General features: G+C 34.9%; 2 protein-coding genes across 2 annotated transcripts; one reads left to right on the top strand and one right to left on the bottom strand.

Moving 5' to 3' along the window:
• Positions 1 to 1371: 1371 nt before the first annotated feature.
• Positions 1372 to 20466, bottom strand: LOC134272890 (fas-binding factor 1-like). The gene is given in 35 exon segments (XM_062755066.1): positions 1372 to 1894; positions 2201 to 2397; positions 2562 to 2667; positions 2921 to 3058; positions 3387 to 3605; positions 4081 to 4224; positions 4610 to 4732; positions 5008 to 5126; positions 5353 to 5492; positions 6253 to 6360; positions 6654 to 6812; positions 7379 to 7426; positions 7661 to 7761; positions 7855 to 7947; positions 9201 to 9284; positions 9472 to 9657; positions 9659 to 9734; positions 9852 to 9932; positions 10146 to 10357; positions 10646 to 11039; positions 11211 to 11298; positions 11505 to 11677; positions 11679 to 11760; positions 11895 to 11982; positions 12298 to 12576; positions 12858 to 12927; positions 13205 to 13325; positions 15836 to 16172; positions 16293 to 16395; positions 17045 to 17065; positions 17642 to 17676; positions 17833 to 17867; positions 18573 to 18626; positions 20109 to 20136; positions 20320 to 20466. Coding segments are annotated over 35 exon segments (4335 nt in total). The 5' UTR covers positions 20329 to 20466; the 3' UTR covers positions 1372 to 1810.
• Positions 20467 to 20491: 25 nt separating this feature from the next.
• LOC134272886 (nucleoside diphosphate kinase homolog 5-like) lies at positions 20492 to 22190 on the top strand. The gene is made up of 5 exons (XM_062755058.1): positions 20492 to 20669; positions 20814 to 21019; positions 21405 to 21505; positions 21751 to 21869; positions 21977 to 22190. Exons 1-5 carry the CDS (start codon positions 20532 to 20534, stop codon positions 22052 to 22054), a joined length of 642 nt encoding a protein of 213 aa, XP_062611042.1. The 5' UTR covers positions 20492 to 20531; the 3' UTR covers positions 22055 to 22190.
• Positions 22191 to 24964: the final 2774 nt, after the last annotated feature.

Genomic DNA, 24964 nt, shown 5'->3' with positions numbered 1-24964 from the left:
AATTACATCATTTTAGCTTGGGAAATTCTCTGGCCCATGGGTCTTAAAGACAACCCTACTATTCTTATTTGCCTCAGCAAAAATTAACACCTAGCTGTCAGACATCCATCCCACTTTATACTGATAGTAGAGATATTTGACATCTCTAGTTATATACAAGTACATGTATCCTAAGTTAACTATTCAGTCACAGAAGTATGATTTGTGTACAAAAAAATCATAACTGTACGGGAAAATAAATAATTTACACTTGGTAATAAAGCCCAGCCCAGACTATTTTTTGTGCTCGAGTGCGAGCTAAAATATATAGTCAGACTTTGAATGTTTGCTTTTACATCGATTTGTTGCTTTTTTTTTCTTCTGCGCTTTTCATGCTTGAAATTTGATTGTACATGTATCAAATTGATGGAAACATGTTTTTGCAATAAAGCAATTGATTATCCAGATATCTGTGTGTAGGTAATGGAATTATGCTGTCCAGTCAACTTTGTTTTCTTTATGTTTGAAAAGAAAATCAAAGCACATGTATTACTGTCAAAAAGAACTGTTTTAGTCTTAATATTACATACAGTTTTTTGTACTGAGAAGAATTCCATTTTCTTTTTTTTAATTTTTTTGATGTATGAATACAGTAGTCATTTGTCAAATATTTGTCTTTGTAGTATGTTTATAATAACTGTACGTCTAGCACAACGAATCACTCTGTAGCGAGGTATATTTAGACTCTGGTATATCTTCCTGAAGTAAGAACTTGGGACAATAAATACTCATTCTGCCCCTGTGATTAGGAGTAGACTTATCAGCATTTATAATGTTATCTCCGTTGTCAATAACTGTTGTCTCTTGTTTCTGGTGTTCTAATTTTTGAACTATGCAAATAAAAGATGTTGCTTTATCTTGAGTAAGCATTGATTTGGTTTTATGAATTCTTCCAAGAGTTCTATTTGTGCCCAGTTGCATCATACTGTATACAGGGTTATTTTCACCCCATTTTATTTTCGCTCTTTCACACTTGGAAACAATTTTGCCCCATTTTAAATTCGCCCAGTTAGTCAGTTACAATTCTGTTTAAGATTCTTTATTCTGTGTGTTTTTAATTTGGCCCGTTTTAAATCCGCCCACCTGTGGGTAGGACGAATGGGGCGAAAATAAAGCGGGGCTAAAATTTCCTTGTACGCAGTATTTAAAATTGGTTGATACAGCCTTTATACTGTATTTATATTACACCTTTAAGACTCAGGTGATGAAACTATGTTTGGTTGAAATTTATCATTGATAAAATTCACTTACTAGGCAAACTTTGTTTACTCTGAACAGAAGAACAAAAATTAGGTCACGAACAGTATACACATGTACGTAAAAAAGAAAAAGTATGTGGAATCTATTCAGACAGTAGTATTTATGTGTACACATTCAAATACAAAATACTTTGCATAACATTCCATTAAATAAATAGGTATAAAATAAAGTAAAATATATTGTAAAAAAATCGACAAAAGGTTTATCACAGACTAGCTATCATATAATCACAAAGAAGTAATTGAAATCTACAACTCATTGTCGGAACACGCAAGGTTTTCTCTCCGCAAGTTTACACTGCATTCAATGTATTCAATTGAATATAGTGTAACGCAAAGAAAACCGATGGGTTCCTTCAAAGTCTACAGGCTTAATGTTGAAATAGGTCATCTTCAAAATTGTCATCATGATTCATTTAAGACAGTCCCTTTGAGATCTCTGGGAGACATTTGAATGACTCAGCACATTAGTATCTGATTGGTTGATCAGAGTGGGTGGGTGGTGCTATATGTCATGACTTGGAGTTGGAGCCACTGTAGGGCATGTGCTTCAGTGTATACAAAAACACACTTTGTTCCTCCAGGTATTTCTGATCCTGAAAGAAAGAGGAGAAACTTGTCAGTAACTTAAACATTAGTATGCACATTTAAGGTACACATCTTCCAAGTCAAAGTCATTAAAGGCCCCTCAAAGAGTAAGAACTCTATGGTCAACAGCAGCCCTTATATACAGTAGACGTACTTTTTTCCAATACCCCTCAATTTCTGTTTAATCCGATTTCTCAAGTCTCTATATGCCTTGCATTTATATTAAGTACGCTTGGACAAATTTTAGCGGAAAATTTGTGACCGCGTACATCGCATAAATTAATACCAAGCGGAAAAAAATACTTCTACAGTACCTTTAATGCCTCCATTTTCCACATGCGTATTGAGCGATCTGCCTTAATGGACTCTGTAATGGAACCTACGGAGTTTAGAGATTGTTGCATAGCTGGGTTGCTCGGTTGCATAGCCTGGTTGCCCTGTTGCATGGCAGGGCTCCTGTAGACTTGGTAAGTTGGTACATTGTTCTGAGGTATCATCATTTGTTCCCCACCTGAGATTGAGATAAGCCAAATTCATATTCAAAATTTGAATCAACTGAAAAGTTTTGCATAAAAAAAATTTAATCAAGCTTCTACTCAAGACCAGCTGTCCATATTATTGTACATATTTATACCCTGTATCTACAATGTTCCAGACATTACACAGCCAACTCACCCTGAGGCTTAACCCCCGCTCCACCAGGTGTCCGACAATTAGGACACAGCATGGCGCTTTTTAAGTTTTCCACCTCCTTCTTCTCTTTAGAAAGACGAAGACGGTCCTAGAATTTCAAAATATGCCGGAATTATTTCTGCTTCTCATTCAAATATTACCATTACTTCAAGTTTTTTTTCCATAAAATTTAGCGTTTTGAAAATTTCTTTAAAGATATCTGATGATTTCTTGTACAAAATTTGTATATTTAACTTTGATAGTTAGAAAAAATGTTAAATTTCTATGTTGCAAGTAAAAGTTTAATATTAAATAAACAAAAGTGGCAAAATTTGATTTCCAAATGACTGCTCCTGGCTTACATCAGCAATCTCCCTTTCTTTGAGTCTGAGTAGCTGTACTTGATGTTGTATGCTGGCTGCCCTCTCCGCTTCCTCACTCTCAAGCTTCTTGGCCTCGAGCAGAGCACTCCTTCCTTCCTCCAACTTAGACTGAGATTCCTGTTCAGAAGAATAATGTGCTTAACATCAATACTGTATGTTTAATGAAGTGCTTTTTCATATCAAAAGAAATTCAAAATAAAATACACCTACTAAAATTCACATTTTATTGGCAGTAAATTTATTTCCACATAATTTTGCAAGGCTGTGAAATTGTGAAAACTTAATTCTCGGGTATATTTATGTAACAAAAGATATATAAAAGGAAGTTTAAATTCACGAAATTTTGTCTCGCATACTGTAGAAATAACTAATGACTATCTCACAAAAAATGCATCTACTGATGATAGGGCAATATAAATAATCACTAAGAATACTAGACACTGACCACAAACATCTGGTCGACCTCCTCTGACCTCTCATTCAGGGTCTGGGCGGCCCGGATGAGGTCCTCCTCTTTCTCCGACATCTTGGCTTGTTCCATCTCCAGCTTCCTCCTCTCGCTGTCCACACGATCCTCCTCCCGCTGAAGTTCCTGGCGACGAATGTTCTGTTTGTTCTTCTCTTCAGATATTGCCTTCATCAGAGCTTCAAATTCTGCCTTAGCCTAAAATGTTAATTTTTCATTAAATTATTTGTAATTAAATGTATCTGCAAATAAAAAATCCCTTTTTTGTTTTGTAAAAACTATTTCAATTCAAACTTCCAATTATGAAAGCATAGTGAATAAACACTTTGAAAAATTCCATACATATACACTTAAATTTCGTCTGTACCAATTTGATTAGTTTTCCTACCCAGTTTGACAGCTGGACAAGATTAAAATACCTTAGCTGATTTGACAGCTCACAATTATTCTATCTTATACATGCACATTAATCTCATCGTCTATCTCACCTGGGCCAGTTTGAACGCTGGGTCATTATTTTGTTACCTGAGTCAGTTTGATTGCTGGGTCATTATTTTGTTGCCTGGGCCAGTTTGACTGCTGGGTCATTATTTTGTTACCTGGGCCAATTTGACCACTGGGTCATTATTTTGTTACCTGGGCCAGTTTGACCGCTGGGTCATTGTTTTGTTACCTGGGCCAGTTTGACCGCTGCATCCTCTGCGTCCTCCCTCTGAACGGTGAGGGCCACGTTGAGTTTGGTTCTCTCCTCGGCTACTGACTGCCTCTCCTTGTGTAGTTGTGACAGGACAGATTTCTGCTCCTCCAGCAAAGTCTCCTGTAGGAATAAAATAAAGGTATGGCATCTATTCTCAATGATCTCTCTTTGACTTGCTCTTTACTGACTTAACCCCTTTATTACTTTAAATAAGACCTATCGTTAGATTTTGTGTAACTGACAATGCCGACTCTTTAGCAGACTCAAGACTTTTTCTCTAGCTTGCTATTTATGGACTTATTTGCTCTATATTGTACCTTTTTCTAACATTCTGTTGACTAAATTGCCCTTATCTGCACGAAATTGGAGCTCTCTTTGCAACCTCTATTTACAGACATACCCTTGTTTTCTCTATATTTGACCACTGTCTGGGGCCTCCTATTTATTGACTTACCCCTTTTTCTTTATAAGACCTCTCTCTGGGGCCTGCTTTATATTGACTTACCCTTGTTTTCTCTATATTTGACCTCTCTCTAGCCTGTTGCTCTGTCCACAGTCTTCTCTCTTCCTCTAATGAAGTCTGTAAACTTTGTAATCTTGTTTGTTCTTGCTTGACCTTCCATCTTTCCTAAATATTGAATGAAAATCAATTAGAAAATACCAACAAACATTTTCAGCAAGCAAAATTTTCACAATTTTGCTGAAAGAATATTTTTGATTTTCTATCCCTATCTTTCAACTAATTTGAGTGGTTTTCTTTTTTCAGAATAACTTTATCAAGACAGTCTAGTAATGATTATTCATCAGTGCCCCTTCCCTCCCTCTCCCATAAACAAAATAGGAACAAGCCACTGAGCACTTAAACCTTGTCACTAAAATGTCTACCTGATAAAAAGAACTGACCTCATCTAACATCCTGGTCTGTTCCCGGAGTTGTGTTTCCAGTCGACCAATCAGATCTTCCAACCGTTTCCGCTCGAGATCATTTTCCTCCTGCTGTCTGTTCAGACGCTCCTGCAGGACTACAAAACAACAACTAGGTAATGTTTGGTGCAGACTTGCAGAAAAAAGCAAACAGGGGAGGTCATGAAATCTGTTTCTGCTATTGTGTATGTCAAAACAAACATGTACCAAGGACACAATGTGCAAGACTTAACATTGTAGTACAAGCTGTCACTAAAGAATCTATATTGACCTAACCCTAACTCTTTCGAGATTTCTAATTCAGAGTTAACTTTTATTACTTACTTCTGAGTTGTTCATCCTTTGAGCGGATAGCTATCTCTCGTTCATCCAGCCCCATGTTATGCCAGCTATCCACCTTCTTCTGTAGCTCCCCCAAGTCTCTGGCATTATTTTGTATCATAGAAACTGCCTGGACTAAGGACCTAGTTATTAAACAAATATCATCTATCAGATTGCCATAAAAAAACAAAAATAAGGATTCTATCATTGTGATACAACTAGAGGCATTATCACAAAAATATTAGACTCTAAATTAAAACCATGGCCTAATCACACTGAAACAAAAACAGATATCTAATCCTTGTTGAGAATTTGCAGTACCAAAAAATGGCTACATTTCTACAGGTTAACTATTACAACAGGGAGTCTGCAGATACTTAACCTTATCCGAAAAAAAAAAAATTCAAACAAGACAACAAATACTGTTTACACTGTATGTGACAATTTGATGCTGTAAATCAAATTTTTTTTGCAAGCCAGAAATATCTGCCATTTTCATGACCACCTTTTACTTGCAAATACTGGTATTTCTTGCAACAAACAAATGATTTTCTTGTGTAGTTACTGTCTACAGGGATATTTTTGCCCCAAGTAATTTTCGCCCTTTTGTACCTGCCACCAAGTTTGCCCCTTTAATTCACCTGTCCATAGTTCTGATTAAGAAATTATGTTGCTTTCTTTGAATTTGCCCCATTTTAAACCATGAAGAGGGCAAAAGGGGCGAAAATAAAACGGCAGCGAAAATTTCCCTGTATACAATATGTAAAATATATGCTTAGTTACAAAATTAGTACCGGTAGCTGTTGATGTATTTCAAATGGAAAAATCATTAATAAAAAAATTGTTACAAATAAAAGTTGGTTTACAGCACATGTGAATAGTAAAATGAAGTAGTTAGGGTACTTTGTTGTTTCGTGTGATGTGATGGCAGCCTCTATCTGCTGATCTTTGGCCTTCTTCAACCTCTCTAGATCCTCCTCATGTTCTCTCTTTAGATCTTCTATTGCCCGCCTATAATAAACAAATAACACATTACTGTAGAGTTCTTCATAACTCTGTACTAGTTAGTGATATCATATTTTCTTGATCCTAATTTTAAGAATTTGTGTCAAGAAAAAGAAATTGAAGAAATATTTCTTCAACAGTCTCAGAATGATAAATTTTGTTGGAAATTTAGAAAAATTTGGAAAATACAAAACATACTTCATTGTGTGGTTTAACTTTCCTAGAATTTGAAATAGTTGTCAAAGCAAATTAAAGCAATTGAGCCTACATTCTGCTTTGCATTGTCATGTCATACATACCTGTGAATGGACTTGAGTCTATCTATATCCTGGTCTTTATCTCGTTGGAACTCTTCTACACGCCGCTGGAACTGTGAAGATTGCTCTGATTTATCACTCTCTAACTGCCGAACCTTTGACAAATACTGGTTCATCAACATCTCATTTTCCTCCCGCAATCTACGAAAAGTAAACAAGTGTATTACACGTAGGATTAAAAAACACTACACAATTATGAATTTCACTGTGGGTCAATATGTGATTACAAAGACCCAAGTCAAGTCATATTGACCAAAGACATAGAAAGTGAAAATGGTCTGTTCAAGCTTGTGAGGTCACTATCATTTTCTGTACCTGAGGTTTCTTGATTAAAATCAACAGATACATTTTCCATGAGAGGTCAAAATGATCAAAACCCATAAAAAGATCAATCTTGATGCCCAATGAAACCAGAAGGACATTGTCTTATTTTTTAACACAGCAAATATTTTATATATTATATTTTTCATTGCATTTATTTGGGGGACTGGGGAGGGAGAAAATTCTTCATTTCAAAAGGAATAGAGAAGCTCTTGTATATTTTGTTGTGGTTCTGATGATTAATGTACAATATTCTTTCTTTAAACTTTTGTCATCCTCTCTTTGTAACAAGTGTGACTAATATACTAAGTAAGACACAGGACTATAATTAGTATAAACAGCAATAAGACATTATACAAATCTAAAGTAACTACAAATAAGCCTACCTGGTTTCTTTGTTTTTATGCGTATCTTCAATTAGTTCTAATCTGCTCCTATTCAAATTAAAAAATTACAAATGCATTTTTAACAAGCAATTACAGGAACACATGCTATATTACTATTTACTATATTTATTCTGCAATGCTATGTGCAGCCAAAACTAAGCGTTGATTTAACTGACATGCAGAAAAAAAACTGCACTATAAGTTTGCTTTACCTAAACATCTGTATATGATTACCACTTTCATTATTTAAGCGAAAATCTATGCAAAACATTATGTGAATACTTGTATGAATTCTCAATAGTCTGTCTTTCTTCCTCAAATCTTCGCTTGTTCATCTCCAAAAGTGAGTATGCATAATCCCTCTCTATTTCCATCTTGTATAGCTATAATAAATTTACATGCATTAAGGTTATTCTTAATACAAAAAGACTGTTAAACCCATGTTATGGACACAGAATGTTTGAGGAGTTACCTACCCTTGTCTGGGCATCAATCAGGGATCTAGGTGGGTTGGCCATAACAGATGTCCGTGTCTCGGGGGTAAAAACTGGGGGTGGTGGAACATGAAACTGAAAAGATACCATTACACATATCTAAAATTTTATTCAAGTAATTTGAAAACAACTAAAGCACATAACAAATTTATGAATCCTCTTTTAAGTCTACAAATACATGTAACTGAAAACTTTTGTACTACACATACAGGTAACTCTTGATGGCTCGAACTTCGATCTCTCGAAGTTCTTGATCGCTCTAAGTGAGTCTCCGATCCCGAATTATTCCCCAATATAACTAAGCAAATTTACTCTTGATTTCTCGTACTCTTGTATTTTTTAATTAACCCGATTATCTCCCGAAGTCAAAATGCAGTCCCGCTATGCATATTCTATTGAAATTTACCCTCGATATCTCGAAGTGGCTAGTACGTGTATACAAAGTTACATAATTAGCAATTTAATGGCCCCAGGCATAAGACGCGGGTCTCCTGAAACGGGATGTTTATTCAGGTCATGAGGTTACACTTATACTGTAAGGTGATAATTGATTTATAATTAATCTTATGTTGCCTATGTGCTATTAAGATAATTATCATTGACTGTATTAGGATAATTTGGAAACGTGGTGTCACTGAGAAATTGTAATTTCAGATTACAAGACGAAACACTTAATAAATTTAATTTTTATTTCGAATCAGTGTCAAAGTTTAATGGAATATGAAAATCCAGAAACAGCCTCATTGTCAATATGATGACTATTGTTGGATAAATACTTACAGAATTTTGTTCAATGCATATATTTGGAAAAGTTACAATGCTATGTACCACACGACACTGTAAAATGTTGTTTTCATATAATGAATGCGTAGTATGATATCCGTAATTTATAATAGAATTGCAGCAATAAATAAACATGAAATGATGATGTATATTGTTTGCTTTACTCAGTTTAATAAATATTCATCTAAAATACGAAAATATATCATTGTTTTATAAAAACCACGTGTAAAAAGTTAGCACTGCATGAAAATCCTTACATCCGGTAAGACTAATTTTAAAACCTGTCAAACAAACATGGAAAATTCCGGACTCTTGAAAACTCGAACTCTTGATCTCTCAAAGTTTTTCCTTGGTCCCGCGGACTTCGAGGTATCAAGAGTTACCTGTAAATGAATCTATTCTAAACATGTTTCAAATTACCTTAGTCCTTTGCCTTAAATATTTTTAGTGTGATAAATGTACCTTTCTGGATAAACAGTACCTTTGCAGCCTGTTTAACAAGAAAAACAATACCTTTGCAGCCTGTTTTACGAGATAAACAATACCTTTGCAGCCTGTTCCTGCTGCTTCCTTATCATCTCCTCCATCTGAGCTTGTTGTGCCAGGAGATTCTCTTGCTGCTGTTGTTGCTAAAGCAATTCAAACTTACATTAATATTGTTTTTATCATCACAACCAAAGTCTTAAAAATCACATGTAACAGCAAAGAATGAGCATTTTATACAGAAGAAAAAAGCTATTTTTGCAGCATGATGTGCAATGTTTAATTGTCCCACCTAAAACATTACTGTGCACCAGAATCAAAGTCATTACCAACCTGTCTGAGTATGTCTGCTTGTGAAGCCAGCATTTCTTGTCTCTGGTCATCACCTTTACTAGTATTAAACAGGTCAGTAACTAGAGCTGTCTTCTTTTCCTCCCTGGGGGGATCAAACCTGTCTGTCTGATTCCCAGTGAGGGGGAGGCCCATCAACTCCTCTGTCTCTCCAAAAATTATACTGGGGCCTGTGCTGAGTCAGGTTTTTATTAGGGCTCTCCGATATCTGTGGCTTCCTGGACTGCTGTGGCATAGACAAGGGGCTGTAAAACATATTCACTATGTTGTTATTTTTTACTCTGTTCAGGTTGATGTGCATTGAGTTTATCTTGTCATTAATCTTACATGAAAATGTCAGTTATATAAGAAAACGGAATTACCCCGTGTCTTTCGGGGGTGGTTTAAACAAGTCTCTGTCATCAGCTCTTAGGGAATTCCCACCAAATGCTGGAGATTCCAATCTGTAAAAATATCATTATAAGATTTAATAAACAAGTACACATTACCTACATGCATGTATTTCTTATACGTAAACAAAAGTTTAAAGCTTCTTTTAAAAAGTATACAAATCCATACCTATATTTTCTTCACATCATATATCTCGACTGAAATCATTATGGAAATTTTCACCCTGACCTACATATTTTAAAATTAGGACATCCTAACCTACATACCTTGACTTGAGCAGGCTGTTGGGGTCAAGCCCTGCCCCCAGGGAATCCTCCTCCTCTTTACTGCTGCTCAGCCCCAGCCAGTCGGCAGGGCTTCCCTTGGGCTCCGTCTTTGGGGCTGTCTTCTGCTCTGTTTTTGGTTCTGTTGATTCTTCAGCTTTGTAGCTAGACAACCATTCCTTTCTCTTGTCTCCTGCACTACTTGGAGGGGTAGTCTAAAAATAACCAAGAAAAAGGTTTTAATGGATTCTCTTTTCTGTGATAATTTTAGTGATCATATCAATATTCCATCATTTAACTAATCTTGCATTTCTTTAAACATTTAATAAAACTATACAAACTAAAACTGACATACAAATATTGGAAAGATACTACTGTTCATAGCTAAGCAAAATTATGGGAAACAATAGAAATTTCCTTTGCTAGTAAAGAGACAGTATCTTTTATATACAAAATCTTTGGAAAGGATCTTTAAGGATTATTAAGGGTCTGATTTGTTTTACTTTCTGCTGTGATTTGGCTCTCATCCATGATGCTGGTTCATCATCCTCATCATCAGCATCATTAAGTCCGAGCCAGTCCGCCGCACTCTTTGGTTTGGGAGTGGATTTAGCTGGCTTTGGTTCCGGTTCCTTGTTCTGTGGTTTAGACTCCTGCGGTTTACTGTCGGCCTGAGGTTTACTGTCGGTTTTGACACTGGTTGGTTTGTCTGTCTGTGTGGCAGGCTTGCTCTCTTGTTTGGGGGGAGTAGAGGAGACAGAAGGGGCAGACTTGACTGCTGTGGCGATGTCGTTTAACCAGTCCATGTCATCTGGTTTTTTACTGAGAGATGAGGCGGGGGATCTACCACGAGATGGGGGGCGGTCAAATCCGAAAATATCATCCTCATCTTGAAACCTTAAAAAAGCACAAAGAGAACTCCATTACAAATACTTCTCCAAAATCAAATCTTATCAATCTGTCATTAATTTACAAAAATAGAATTTGCATGTCACTTCACAACACCTTTAATTTTATTAATGTTCACTGTAAACATTTTTCTACACATCACTGAAAGGTGACGGATACCTGACAGATCTGCGTGATGTGGGACGGGAACTAGTTGACACCACTGATGGCTGGTACCCTCCAAACTGAAAATCCTCCTCCTCATCTTCTGTAGAGACAAATAAATATAAATAGAAAATTGTTTGAAAGGGGTAATAATTAACTGGTGCATTAAAATATCACAAACAATTCATATGAAATAAATCCTTCCACTCTATTGAAGAAGAAATAAAAACATCAAAGTTAATTTACTCTTTTTGAATCTAGGCACACTGACTTAGATAATTTTTTTCTCTTACTCTATATATCACTTACCGTTATTGGGCTGTGTGTATTTTTTGTCCAGTACAAACTCTCGCCTTTCCTTCTTGGTCTCCAGATGTTTGCTGACTGCCGAATCTTTGGCCAGTAATTTGTCCATCACTGACCGGGCTGGCTTGTCCTCCTCTTCAGTGGACTTCACCTTCTGATTAAATAATGTCTCCTGCAATCTATATTTTCTCCAGGAAATCATCATCATCACTGAAGATACCCGGTTCCTCCTTCTTTTTAGGCTGAGCTGCAGAAGCTGCTGAAAGATTTATGAACAGAATCATTAAAATTAAATACAGATGCCCTGGGAGCCAGTGCGAGGTCATTTTTAAGGCCTTTTTAAGAATGTTAACACATTCTTGCAATCTATATTAAAATTGAGAGAGAGATTACCAGCTTTTGGTGGCTCCTCAGCCTCTGTATTTCCACCACTGCGAGTTGGAGGTCTGTCAAACAAATTACGTCTTTTGAGCTCTACAAAGATCAAAACAGAAACAAGAAAAAGGTTTTAATGGATTCTCTTTTCTGGCAATAATTTTAGTGATCATATCAATATTCCATCATTTAAAATCTTGCATTTCTTTAAACATTTAATAAAACTATACAAAATAAAATGAAACAAATATTGTGCAAGTTAAAATTTGTTCATAGCTAAGCAAAATTGTGTTTTTTCAATTTTGTGTTAAAAAATAGAAATTTTTTGCTAGTAAAGAGACAGTATCTTTATATATACAAAAATATCTTTGGAAAGGACATTTAGGATTATTAAGTTTGTAGTTTTAAACTTTCTTTTCACTTTGAATCTCATCCATGATGCTGGTTCATCATCCTCATCATCAGCATCATTAAGTCCGAGCCAGTCTGCTGCACTCTTCGGTTTGGGAGTGGATTTAGCTGGCTTTGGTTCCGGTTCCTTGTTCTGTGGTTTGGACTCCTTATATTTAAGGTCGGTTTTGACAAGGTTGGTTTGTATATCTGTGTGGCAGGCTTTAATAAAGCTTTCTTGTTTGGGTGGAGCTGATTGATCGAACACAGAGGGTGCAGACTTGACTGCTGTGGCGATGTCGTTTAACCACTGTTGTCAGGGTTGGTTTTTTACTGAAAGATGATGTTTTCAAAGCCTTATGAAGTTTATTTTAAAATATTAAAGATCATTATTAAATGTCATCCTCATCTTGAAACCTTAAAAAGGCACAAAGAGAACTCCATTACAAATACTTCTCCAAATCAAATCTTATCAATCTGTCATTAATTTACAAAAATAGAATTTGCATGTCACTTCACAACACCTTTATTTTATTAATGTTCACTGTAAACATTTTTCTACACATCACTGAAAGGTGACGGAGGACCGACTGTGGTATCTCCCTTCTGAGGTTTGGAGCTGGCTTTAGCTTTGCCTGCTGTAGAATCATCCTCTTCATCACTAAATCCAGCCAGTAATAAATATAAATAAAAAAAATGACAAAATATTTAACTGGTAGCATTAAAAATAAGACAATTCATATGAAATAACTTTTTACAATTGAAGAAAAATAAAAACATCAAAGTTAATTTTCACTCAGCATTGTAATCATCAGGCACACTGACTTAAAAAAAATTTTTTCTCTTATTCCATATATCACTTACCAAAATTAACTGAAAAAAATGTATTTTTTGTCATGAAATTGCTCTCCTTTAATGTTATGATAATTCATGGATACTGAATTTCACTTGAGGACCCACCTGTATAATCATACTTCTGTTTGGCTTTTGGGACAGTTCCTGGTCTCTCTGGGGTGGGGGTGCCCCCTGGCTTTAAAGACGAGGAGGCACTACCAATATCTGAAACAAGGAGACACATGTAGTCAGGATAAGCTAATAAAATCATAGCAGTCAATATGTAGATTATATTCAAATTTGATATGCTTGTATTGTGATGGCTAATTCTTTGCTGCAATTATTCATGTGCACAGCATGAATATGAAAACAGATCTATATAAATGTAATACAATACAGCTGGATATAAAACCAGAAGTCTTTTTAGACTGAAGCTCTTTTTGAAATTAACACAGAGAAAAGTCTTGCAGCTATATTAAAATTAGAGAGAGATCATTGATAAAGTCTCTTTATGTTCTTAGTTAGTCTACTTGTGTGCCAAGTTATACTGAAATCAGACAAAACTATAGGAGGAGTAGATCATTTTGAAACAATTTTAAATATTTCTATTTTTAAAACCACGGCAAAGGTTCATCAAAATTAAAATTCGATATACAGAAATATGTTTTAGTGTATTCTACTTATGTGCCAAGTTATATTGAAATCAGACCCAAACTGTATTTCTGAGGAGTAGCATTTTGAAAGAATTTCACAGAAATTTCTATTTTTAGTAACCACGGCAACACCGTTCATCGAAATCAAAAACCGATACACAGAATTATGTATCTTAGTGTATTCTACTTGTGTGCCAAGTTATAATGAAATCAAACCAAAACTGTAGGAGGAGTAGCATTTTGAAAGAATTTCACAGAAATTTCTATTTTTAGTAAACACGGCAACACCGTTCACAAAATAAAAACCGATACACAGAATTATGTATCTTAGTGTATTCTACTTGTTTGCCAAGTAATACTGAAATCAGAAAAACTGTAGGAGGAGTAGCATTTTGAAAGAATTTCACAGAAATTTCTATTTTTAGTAACCACGGCAACACCGTTCATGTAAAAAAAACCGATATATAGAATTATGTATCTTAGTGTAGTCTACTTGTGTGCCAAGTTAAATTGAAATCAAAACAAAACTGTAGGAGTAGTAGCATTTTGAAAGAATTTCTCTCCTTTAATGTTATGATAATTCACGGCAACACCGTTCATCAAAATCAAAAACCTGTATACACAGAATTATGTATCTTAGTGTAGTCTACATGTGTGCCAAGTTATACTGAAATCAGACCAAAACTGTAGGAGGAGTAACGTTTTGAAAGAATTTCACTACCAATATCTGAAACAAGGAGACACATGTAGCCAGGATAAGCTAATAAAATCATAGCAGTCAATATGTAGATTATATTAAAATTTGATTTTATTGTGATGGTTAAAATGGTTCTTTGCTGCAATTATTTATATGCACTGTATGAATATGAAAACAGATCTATATGAATGTAATACAATACAGCTGAATATCAAAAAGAGTATTTATTTTTTATGCATTAAATGAATGTTTGAGCACTCATATGCTTAAATATAGTTTGAGCTACTTCATGAAATACATATATGGGCAGATACTGAACAAAATGAGTGCCACAAAATATTTTGTGCATTCCATATGAATCTGATAGTCTTATATGAAATCGACAACAAAATTAATTAGACATGATTGAAAACTGAAAGCATGAAAAAAAAACAACTCTGTAGCAAGAAAAATGTAATTTAAATATAAATTGTTTCACTGACGTCAGATATCAATAGTGTGTACTCAAGTGTCTGTGAGAAATTCAGGCTTTATATGTGTGAATGTTGAAGAGTGAATATATGGTGAGAAAGCTAAATGAATATAATTCTTATCATACCAATGAGTATGCTCTGGATAAAATTTCTTCCACAATACAACTACTAACAAAGAGGCCTATGGACCATTTTGCTCACCTGAGTAATATTGTTTGTCCAAAAATTAAGAATGCATATTTTTTCAATGGTTGGTAATTTTGAAGAATCCTCTGAAGGGATGGGATGGGGGGAAAAATTATCAAAAAGTGTCACTTTACCAATACAATCCTGAAAAAATGTGTTCAATGTGTTGCAATGTAACAATTCCTAGCAGGTGTCATCTAGTGCCTGATAGCCTCTAAAGAAAAGTATGAGCAGTGGACATCTTTCCATTTTTGCGTTTAATGACTCAGGTGAGAATAATGGTTATGGCCATAAGTCTTTTGTACATTTATCCTTTTCCTACATCAAAGTCCTTATTAGAGTTACTCAAGCAAATTTTCAATGCAAATTAAACATGTATTAAAATGTTACATGTATTAATAGTATACCCAGACACTAAGATTTTGCACTGTGAAAGTACGACCTGAACATTAATTTAAAAAAAAGCAATTTTTCTCTCATTCCTTTTCTAATGCATCATGCCAATATATTAACCAAGCACCTGCTCTAATTAAATAGTATCAGTATACATGTACTAAATAATTTCAAATCATGCAGAAAATGAATGGTGTCCATACCTGAGCCTGTGAAGAGACAAAAGTACAATGATTGTCAAACATTTGCTTTTTAATACGATATTGCTAAAATGACATGATTTTTTTTTCTTCAAATTTTTACGATATTATGACCAGGAACCATAACTCCTACCTGTCATTTTCCCTGGCGCAGTGCCGGGTTTATGGTCTGGGATTGCTGCTGTCCCAGACTTCTTTAAGCTCCCTCCCCTGGGGGTGAGGGAGCCATCTGGTGTTGGTGACCCTGTTCCCCTCCCGGCAGGAGATGCAACTCTAGCAATAGGGGAGGTTACCCTGGCTGTGGGTGAGGTGACTCGGGTCTGGGGGGATGAAGCCCTGGGGGTGGTACTTCGGGAGCGGGGGGTACCAGTTCGCCGTGGGGTGTTGGGTTTACTGGACCTCTCACCCTTGACACTCCCCTTCTTCTTGAACTTCCCTCCAAACAAGTCAGCATCCATGTCCTCCAAATCCTACAAGTTTTAGAACTTATCTATATTGTTCTGTGGCTTATAAATTAAATATATTTTTTTTTAATACGGAGATAGAGATGTACAAGGGAAACAGAGCTCTCTAGATGTTATAAAACTTACTGCCAAGCTCTTGGCCATTTGGTTGACATCAGCATCTGATATGTCAGATAAGTCATCTTCTGCTGTGGCGGCCAGATTACTGTAAAAATCCTCATCTCTGGACCTGTCAAAATTTGGAAATCTCAAATGAACACAGCGAAAGAAAAATGTAAAGGAATTATGGTTGACATGTTGAAGTGAAATGAGTAGTTAAGGCACCCTGCTCCCTTCTTAGATATGAAAAGCATAGACACATGGCAGGCAACAAAATTCAAAGCAGCTGTAAACTGTAAGCATATTAACAATGTCTGTCAAAAAAATAATTATATACAGGTCTTTTAAAAATTAAAATTGATGATCTGATAAACTTTCTCAATATCAAAATTACTAATCCCTAAGCTAAATAATAAACTTGTGTGTACTTTGTAGATAGAAAATTTAGCTACCAAAGATAAGAATTAAACATTGTCATATAAAATATCCACATAAATAAACAATATCTAGAGCTGTAACCAAGGATGTGCAAGCAGGCCATAGAGAGACGGGAAATCAATTTACACAGGGATCTACATGGTGCATAAAATGTCAAACATCTTCAGTATAAATAAATCATGTTGTATGCTGTTCAGATTTTTAAACTTATCGCTTTAGAATCATATTTGCTCTTTTCCTTCAACTGATGTTCTAGTCAATAAGAGTTTTGTAGAAGCTTAACTTTTGGGTCCAAATGCATGTAAACAAAATGAGAAACAAAAGCCTTAGTGTTTTCTTACCCTGGTGGTGAGGAGTTTTGTCTGCATGTAAACAGAATAATCTCATAGCATATAATCCTATAGCTTCAAATTCACATAGTTTATACACAATATAAATGATTCCATAAAGAAACTTTCACAGACTGCAGCATTCCAGTGTATGGTAGCCATTTTGATAGTGCTATACATGTATGACACATTGACAATCAAGTATAGATGTTTCAGTGTCTCAGTGGTTACAACATTTCTTGAGTATTTCACTGTACAATGTTGTAACTAAAGATTTTTTCGTGCTTTGACTGTAAATCAATTTAAAATAAATTCAGCATCTTTAGTAGAATTATTACACATACATATAGCTGCTGTTTGCAGTTATATTTTTAAAGTATTATAATTGCCTTATTTTGCTCTTTTCGGGTTATAAAAAAACCCATTAAATTAATAAAGGAGCATATACCGGTATATATCAAGTATTTTGAATTAAAAAAAAAGGAAGGAAATAATCAAACTCGAAACTGAATTACAATATAACCTTTTTCTGCGAGTTTGCAAAAATTGATAACATTTACAATCATTCACTAAGTTTCCTAAGAAGTAAGTCATTTGAGGATGCCCTACCCTTGCTTTTTCATTCCTGTTTTCACAGCACCAATCTGGCAAAGGAAAAAAATTTGCTATATTGTCAGCTTCATATACATAATATAAAGTATGCAAATAGCTATAATTGTGAAGCTTTACGTGATTTTATGTATTTCTAAGAAAGACACATCAATACAAGTATTAGTGTGATTAGGTTCCATTATACATACCGGCTGAGATGGGGTCTTCTTCTTAGCAGGAGCATCTAAAATGGGAAAGCAAAATAGGAACATGAACCATGATATGCTGTGAAAACCCAGTAATGGATTATCATGCTAAACATTTTTGGGACATTTCATTTCCGGAATTTTTGGTAATTATCAACTTTTCATTTCCGACATTTTTTATTTTTCATTTCCAACATTTTTTTGTTTTCATTTCCGACAATTTTCAAAAACATTAGTAGTACTTTTAGTAACAGATCTTAAGACTTTACTTATGATAAATTTAAAGAAAAAATCATAAATAAATCATTGAAATTCAATATCTGAGTTTTGTAAATCTATCAATGGCTTGTACATAAGTGTGGTGCTGTCACTGACATTTAATTTAATGCATATTAGATGTGGTGAAAAAGTTTATGCTCATTGAACTCTTTTACCTAGACTTATTGCTCAAGAATGCTTAAATGTGTTGATGTTTTTTTTATTTATTTAATTTTTCATCAATATTTTGTAATAAATACTTTTAAAATTCCATTTTCACTTAGAAAACATTGAATTACAGCACAGGTAAATTCCGGAAATGAAAACAAAATTATGTCGGAAATGAAAACAAAAAATGTCGGAAATGAAATAAAAAAATGTCGGAAATGCTATGCATATTTCCGGAAATGAAATGCAGCGCATTATACATGTACTGATTCTAAAAATATAAAAGGTTAAATGACCTCAGTGATTTTAATACATACCATCTACAAGCAAATCCCCAAGTAAGTCATCAAGTCCTTCAGTGGATTTGACCTCTAAAAATAAAAAAGAATATAATTATGTAATAAAATTGTTATAATTAAATTTTGAATGTACATTTGTAATTTTTTTTATATTCAGAAATATCCTTTCACCCTTTATGCAAACAATCTAAATGGGTAAAGATATGTATAATAAAGATGTAAAAGAATCTATAAATATTGTGCATTGATTAACTTTATACTTATAGCAATGGCAGTGGGTTCTATAGACAAATGTGTAAAAACATATATGAAATTCTTATTAAAATCTGCACATTTTTAAAGTCACTTTTTTAATGAAATCTTTCAAGAATTCTCTTGCTACCACATGGGCAGTATTGATAATCATGATAAATAGCTAAGAGAGTCTAAGGGGGGGGGGGGGGGGGTCTGTCCACAAGTACCTGTGTAGTGCATAAAATATGTCCTAAAATAAATCCAGTGTAAAATTTTATATGTCTTGACTTTTTTTTGATTTTGACCATTATAGTAGCTTGGAATTCGATTGTAGATTTTCAGCTCATGCAAAAAATGATGTCACAATTGCATTCTTTCACAAACGGTAACGGGTTCGTTCGCCTGATCTACCTGTTTGCGCAAAGTCCGTTCGCTCGAAATATTTTTCACCCAATACTGTATCTTGTTCGCCCTATATGTGGTTCGCCCAATACTTATATATACTTGTATATATAAACTCATATGAATTAAAAAATAACATATATCATTTTTTCTATTTATTTCCTTTACGAACTTGGGATATTCTTTCTCAAATTCTGATATGAGGAGCAATGTTTATTTAGTCTTAATTAAGTTTTGATTTGATTCTAATGTTTTTTAATGACTTGGTGTTTGCACTATAGTTAATTAGATGATTAATATGATTAATATCAATGTTAATTAGGGGGGATACATCCGTGTTATTTTTACGAGTTGTGCTATGTTTTGAAAACAAAGGACTGAGATGTCAATAGATCCATTATAGACATGAACAATGGATGTTGAAGGTTTTACCTTTGAAGAACCTCCCTTTAATCAAAAAAAAAAAAATAATAATAATTTAAAGGAATTAAACAAATTTAAATTTATTTATGTACTAAAAGTCCAAAGGTCTGTCAGGTCTTTGATAGGTCTTGTATTTAGTGTGACCATTTGTGAAAATATGCATAACATCTGACGGTCTGTTTTAATTCGAATGTACCAAAAATTTGGAAAGAAATTCGTTAGATTTTATTCTATATTAAATAAGGGCAAATGGACTCTGTGCGAACAAGTTTTTGGGCGAGTGGACTCTGGGCAAACGGGCGAACGAGAAATCGGGCGAACAAATTTAGGGCGAACGAACATGGAACCTTCACAAACATTGTGGAGTTTCCAAAAAGTGACAGAGTTAGGATAGTGTAAGAGTGTATCAGTGGGAATGTATTTTTGAACAAACATCTCTGGTCAATAGACTATAGCAGCTGCCTGCAGACTAATAGAACTGCAGAATCTCCTTACTTTGTTTCTTTGCTCCTGGAGTCCACAACTGCAAATAAAGAAAAAATAAACAAAAATAAAAATATGTGTATATCTATTAGCAAATTTACAGTATTTAAACACAAAATTTCAATGCATTTCATATGAAAATCTTGTACAAACTTGTGTAAAAAGCTTATGAATGTTTTATGTATGTTAATTACAACCGCAGCATTTGTTCTTGTCTACTTACATTGTCCATCTTTCCTAATTACTATCTCTACAATGTGTAAGAAAGCATTTTTTCAACATTAAAGCAACGAATTCAGTAAAAATCGAAGTGACTATGGACGCTAACATTTTTAAATGGTCGCTGCCATTTTTATTTAGATCACGTGATAAACTCCGAGATGTTCTCGCGATTTAGCTTTGCTAAGCAACAGACGCCATTGACAAGCAGAAAAAATGACAGGTGAAAAAGCTACAATGGAACCTCCACAGATATACGTGGAAAGAACTCTTGCTATTGTTAAACCCGATGCTATTCACAAATCAGAGGAAATTGAGGACATCATTTTGAGATCGGGATTTGCTATTTTGCAGGTAAAATTAGCGTTAAAGCGCTATAAATTTCATTGTTCGAATTTCCTCTAAATTGAGTGATGGGAAAAAAACATTTATTAATTTTTTTTCAATTAACTTTCTTCAACTTTAAATGATTATCCTTATCATATACTTTTATTACAGAAAAGGCGTGTTCATTTAACACCTGAACAAGCCAGTGATTTTTATGCAGAGCATTATGGTAAAATGTTCTTTCCAAGTTTGGTTGCCTATATGAGCAGTGGGCCAGTACTAGCACTTGTCATTGCAAGGGATCAAGCAATATCATACTGGAGAGAACTAATTGGACCAACTAATGCTCTTAAAGCGAGACAGACTCATCCAGACTGGTAAATCACGTTTTTCAAATATTGTAATGTATACCCATGCAGGGTACTTCGTTAATCCAAAAAGAACAGAAAACATTCGGATGCCAATCTTAATTTTCCCTATTGAATTGATAAAAATTTTAATTAAAAAAATGTGTTAAAAGTAGTATATTTTTCCATTGCTTTCTGCACTTATAGGTGTCATTGTAAGAAGAGATTTAATATATCTAATTCATTATCATATGAAATAATATAATCCCTTTTATTTAAGATTTTAAAATCATTTTTATGCATTGACTTCAGCTTAAAAAATCATGCTAGCCTGTCATTTAAACCCTGTCTTTTGTTATACAGAAATTTGTCACCCAATTTAGGCAGACTGTTAGACCTTGTTTCTGTTTTATAGTTTAAGAGCTGTGTATGGAACAGACGACCAGCGTAATGCTCTCCATGGTAGTGACAGCTTTTCTAGTTCAGAAAAAGAAATTCGATTTTTCTTCCCTGACAGTAAGTTGCATGTTCTTTTTTCTTTGAAATTTTTTTTCTTAAGTTAGATTTCACAACTAACATTAAAAACTGTCATCATTGTATACCGACTAGCTAAAATAAAATTTAGACTTTCAAGAATGAAAGAAAGTTTTAAAACCTGTATATATAAGAATTATTGCATGGTGTATTTATATTTTATAGAACATTTTTAAAAATCAGAAATCAGTATTTAAAGGTGTGTACATGATACTGTTCCTCTGTAGGTGTGATTGAGCCAGTTCCTGTTGGACAAGCAGCCAAAGACTACCTGGCCAAGGCTGTCAACCCCACCCTACTGAAGGGCCTTACAGAACTCTGCAAACAAAAACCCATCGATCCAGCTGTAAGAAGTTTAAAATATTTAATAACTTGTTTTGTCTGCCATAAAAATGCAAAATTATTAACTCCCTTTAGATGTACACATTTACATTTTTTTCTCTCCTATTGCAGATATGGCTTGCAGACTGGTTACTTGAAAATAATCCTAATAAACCCAAAGTTCGCCAGCTGGTTCAGGAACCTAAATAGGAATAAAGACAATGAAATATTTTATAGAATGATTATTATGAATCATCCCTATCTTCAGTTCATCAAACTTTTGTGATTTTACATCCATATTTGTCATATGTAAATACATACTTGTAAATAAATCATCCAAATCCAATTTATGTCGGATATTACTACAATTTTTGTGAAGTAAATATTACTTGTACTACAAATTCAGTTGCTGCAAATCTGTTGCACACTAGTCTGAAAAGTATAGAGGACCAGAGAGCAGCAATGCCATCAACTGAAACATTGAATATTGCGAACAAACAAGTGTGCAGTTTCTCTGATGTTTTTTTAGCTCACCTTGACAAAGTGTTAGCCTCGACTTCCCAGGTTAAAATTTTAGGAGCAAGTCTATTCCCAAGTAACTATAAGCCCTACCTGAACCAGACTTGCATGGATGATGCATCTAGGGAGGAACACTAGTCTACCAGACTCTTCAGATGCTGGATCTGACCTACATTTTCCAGATGAATGACCAGTTTAAAGCTTTTGGAGCAGGTCCATTCCAAGTCCTGCCCAGACCAAACGTGCATGGATGATATATCTAGGGTTGGATGTTATTATTATTAATTAATTAATTAATTAATAATTATTCATTATGTGTACGAAAGGAAAAAACTCTTGAAACCCCAAAATAATGGTTCCATCCACAACAAAATACCCCACTATACATTATTTGAGAAAAATGCCTCTCTTAAAATGTATTGTGGGGTATTTTTTTGTAGAACAATTATTTTTGGATTTTCACGAGATTTTCTATGGTACACATGATTGATTGATTGTATATTGTTTAACGTCGGGCCTCCCGATCACGAAACGAACGCTCTACCACTAGGCATCGTCTCAAGCCATGGTCCGGAGTTCGCATATAGCTCTCTCCTAGAATGGGAGAGGATCGTACATTTAGGCCGTGGTTTGCAATGATGACCACTAGGCTACCGTGACCGGTTTGTTCAAATGATGAATAAGTGTAATATATATAATTTGTGAAAAAATAATGTGCAACAAGCACCCCGCGGGGGGGGGGGGGTTCCTGTCCACAAGTACCTGTGATTATAGCTGCAGATCTGTAGCGTTATGGTTTGATATATTTGTCTTTGACCATAACGCTACAGATCCCGTAATGCAAAAAAGGTGCAATTTACGGCGCAATATTTTTTGCGCACTTTGGGGGAGAATTTCTCCACTTTCCAGCATCAGTCAATTAACTACCTTTCACAACCTAATTCTAGGCACATTATTTAACTAATCTGTATATTTTATCTATCTCCCAAGCCTTTATAGTCGTCTCTACAAGTGATAAATTCGCTTGATTAAAATTATTTGTTACATTGCTGAAAATTCACTTCAAGCGATTTTATTGCCCGTAGAGACAACTATAAATGGTTGGGAGGTGGACAAAATATACAAATTGGCTACAGAATGTGTCTGGAATTAGGGAGTGAAAGGTAGTTGATTGACCAATGCTAGAAAGTGTAGAAATTCCCCCCAAACGTGCGCAAAAAATATTGCGCCGTAAATTGCCTTTTTTGCATTACGGGATCTGTAGCGTTATGGTCAAAGACAAATATATTTAAGGAATCACTGTCTAGTTAGTATAGTATGCCATGGCATCAACGATAGTTTGAAACATGGAATAATTTGTTCGCCCGTTATGCATAAATTATCCCAAGTTTCCCACTATACTTGATGTCCCTGGCATACCATACTAACTAGTAACTAGACAGTGGTTCTTTATATTTCCATTTCATTGTGAAATAAAATTGTAGATTTAGCTTTTAAAAATGTAGACATAGATTTAAATTACACGAGGACTCCCATGCCAAGTTCAATGTAGTCCTCGCCAACTGACGACAAACACAAAGGCAGCCGCACGAGATTTACATGCATATTTGGCCTCCTTAGCGTCAGACACAGAAACAGATGCGCACGAGATTTGCATGCATATTAGGCCTCTCTAGCTCCTGATCTATCGACTTGCCTAATTTACATTCCGGTAGACTTATCAAGAAATCAACTCCTCTAACCTTCAAAGGGTTATCACAGAGAAAAAAAAATTAGAAATGGAAATATAAAACCATAACGCTACAGATCTGCTGTTATGGTCAAAGACAAATATATAAAACCATAACGCTACAGATCTGCAGCCAGGGGCGTAGCAACAGGGGGGGCCAGGCCCCCCCACTTTTTTCCCCAACCGTACTTATACGGTATGAAATGTTAATTAAAAGCCTGGTTGCCCCCCCCCCCCCACATTTTAGACTTATAGTTATGTACCGAAAATGTAGTATTAGAATTGGTACTGAAAGTAGTTGTAACTGAGAAAAAGTTTACCTCCCCCCCCCCCCCCCCCCCCCCCCCCTTCCCACGAAATAGGATTTTCGACTTTGGGCAACTTTTCCTTTTTTTTTTTTTTTTTTTGCTTGTCAACTTTTTCAGGTAAGTAAAAAAAAATTTTCTCTGGCTGGCCCCCCCACTTTCGAAAACGATGCTACGCCACTGGCAGCTACGTTATTAGCAGACCTATTTTTTGTATTCATATGAAGCAAAACTTTTTCTGTGGCCTTCAACTCGACATTTAGATATATCGACAACATATTGTCAATTAACAATGGCAATTTCCATTCCTATGTCAATACGATATATCCTGGTGAGCTTGAGATAAAAGATACCACAGAGTCTGACACATCTGTATCACACTTGGATATTTTACTTGAAAAAGACGTTAATGGTAATCTAACAACCAAGCTCTATGATAAACGTGATGACTTTAACTTTTCTATCGTCAACTTCCCTTACTTATGCAGAAATATACCTTCATCACCTGCAGACGGAGTTTATATATCTCAGATGATTCGATACGCAAGAGCATGCTCTAAGTATAAA

The sequence above is a fragment of the Saccostrea cucullata genome, unplaced genomic scaffold, assembly GCF_032062105.1.
Source record: "Saccostrea cucullata isolate Sc308-1 unplaced genomic scaffold, CSIRO_AGI_Scuc_v1 ctg154, whole genome shotgun sequence".
Classification (NCBI taxonomy): Eukaryota; Metazoa; Mollusca; class Bivalvia; order Ostreida; family Ostreidae; genus Saccostrea; species Saccostrea cuccullata.
This window is presented reverse-complemented; position numbering and strand designations above follow the sequence as displayed.

Bases quoted from the DNA above. Each gene is read 5' to 3' on its own strand.
- LOC134272886 (XM_062755058.1), top strand. From the start codon at position 20,532: ATGACAGGTGAAAAAGCTACAATGGAACCTCCACAGATATACGTGGAA. The intron at 20,670-20,813 runs GTAAAATTAGCG...CTTTTATTACAG, and splicing joins CGGGATTTGCTATTTTGCAG to AAAAGGCGTGTTCATTTAAC. The intron at 21,870-21,976 runs GTAAGAAGTTTA...CTCCTATTGCAG, and splicing joins AAAAACCCATCGATCCAGCT to ATATGGCTTGCAGACTGGTT.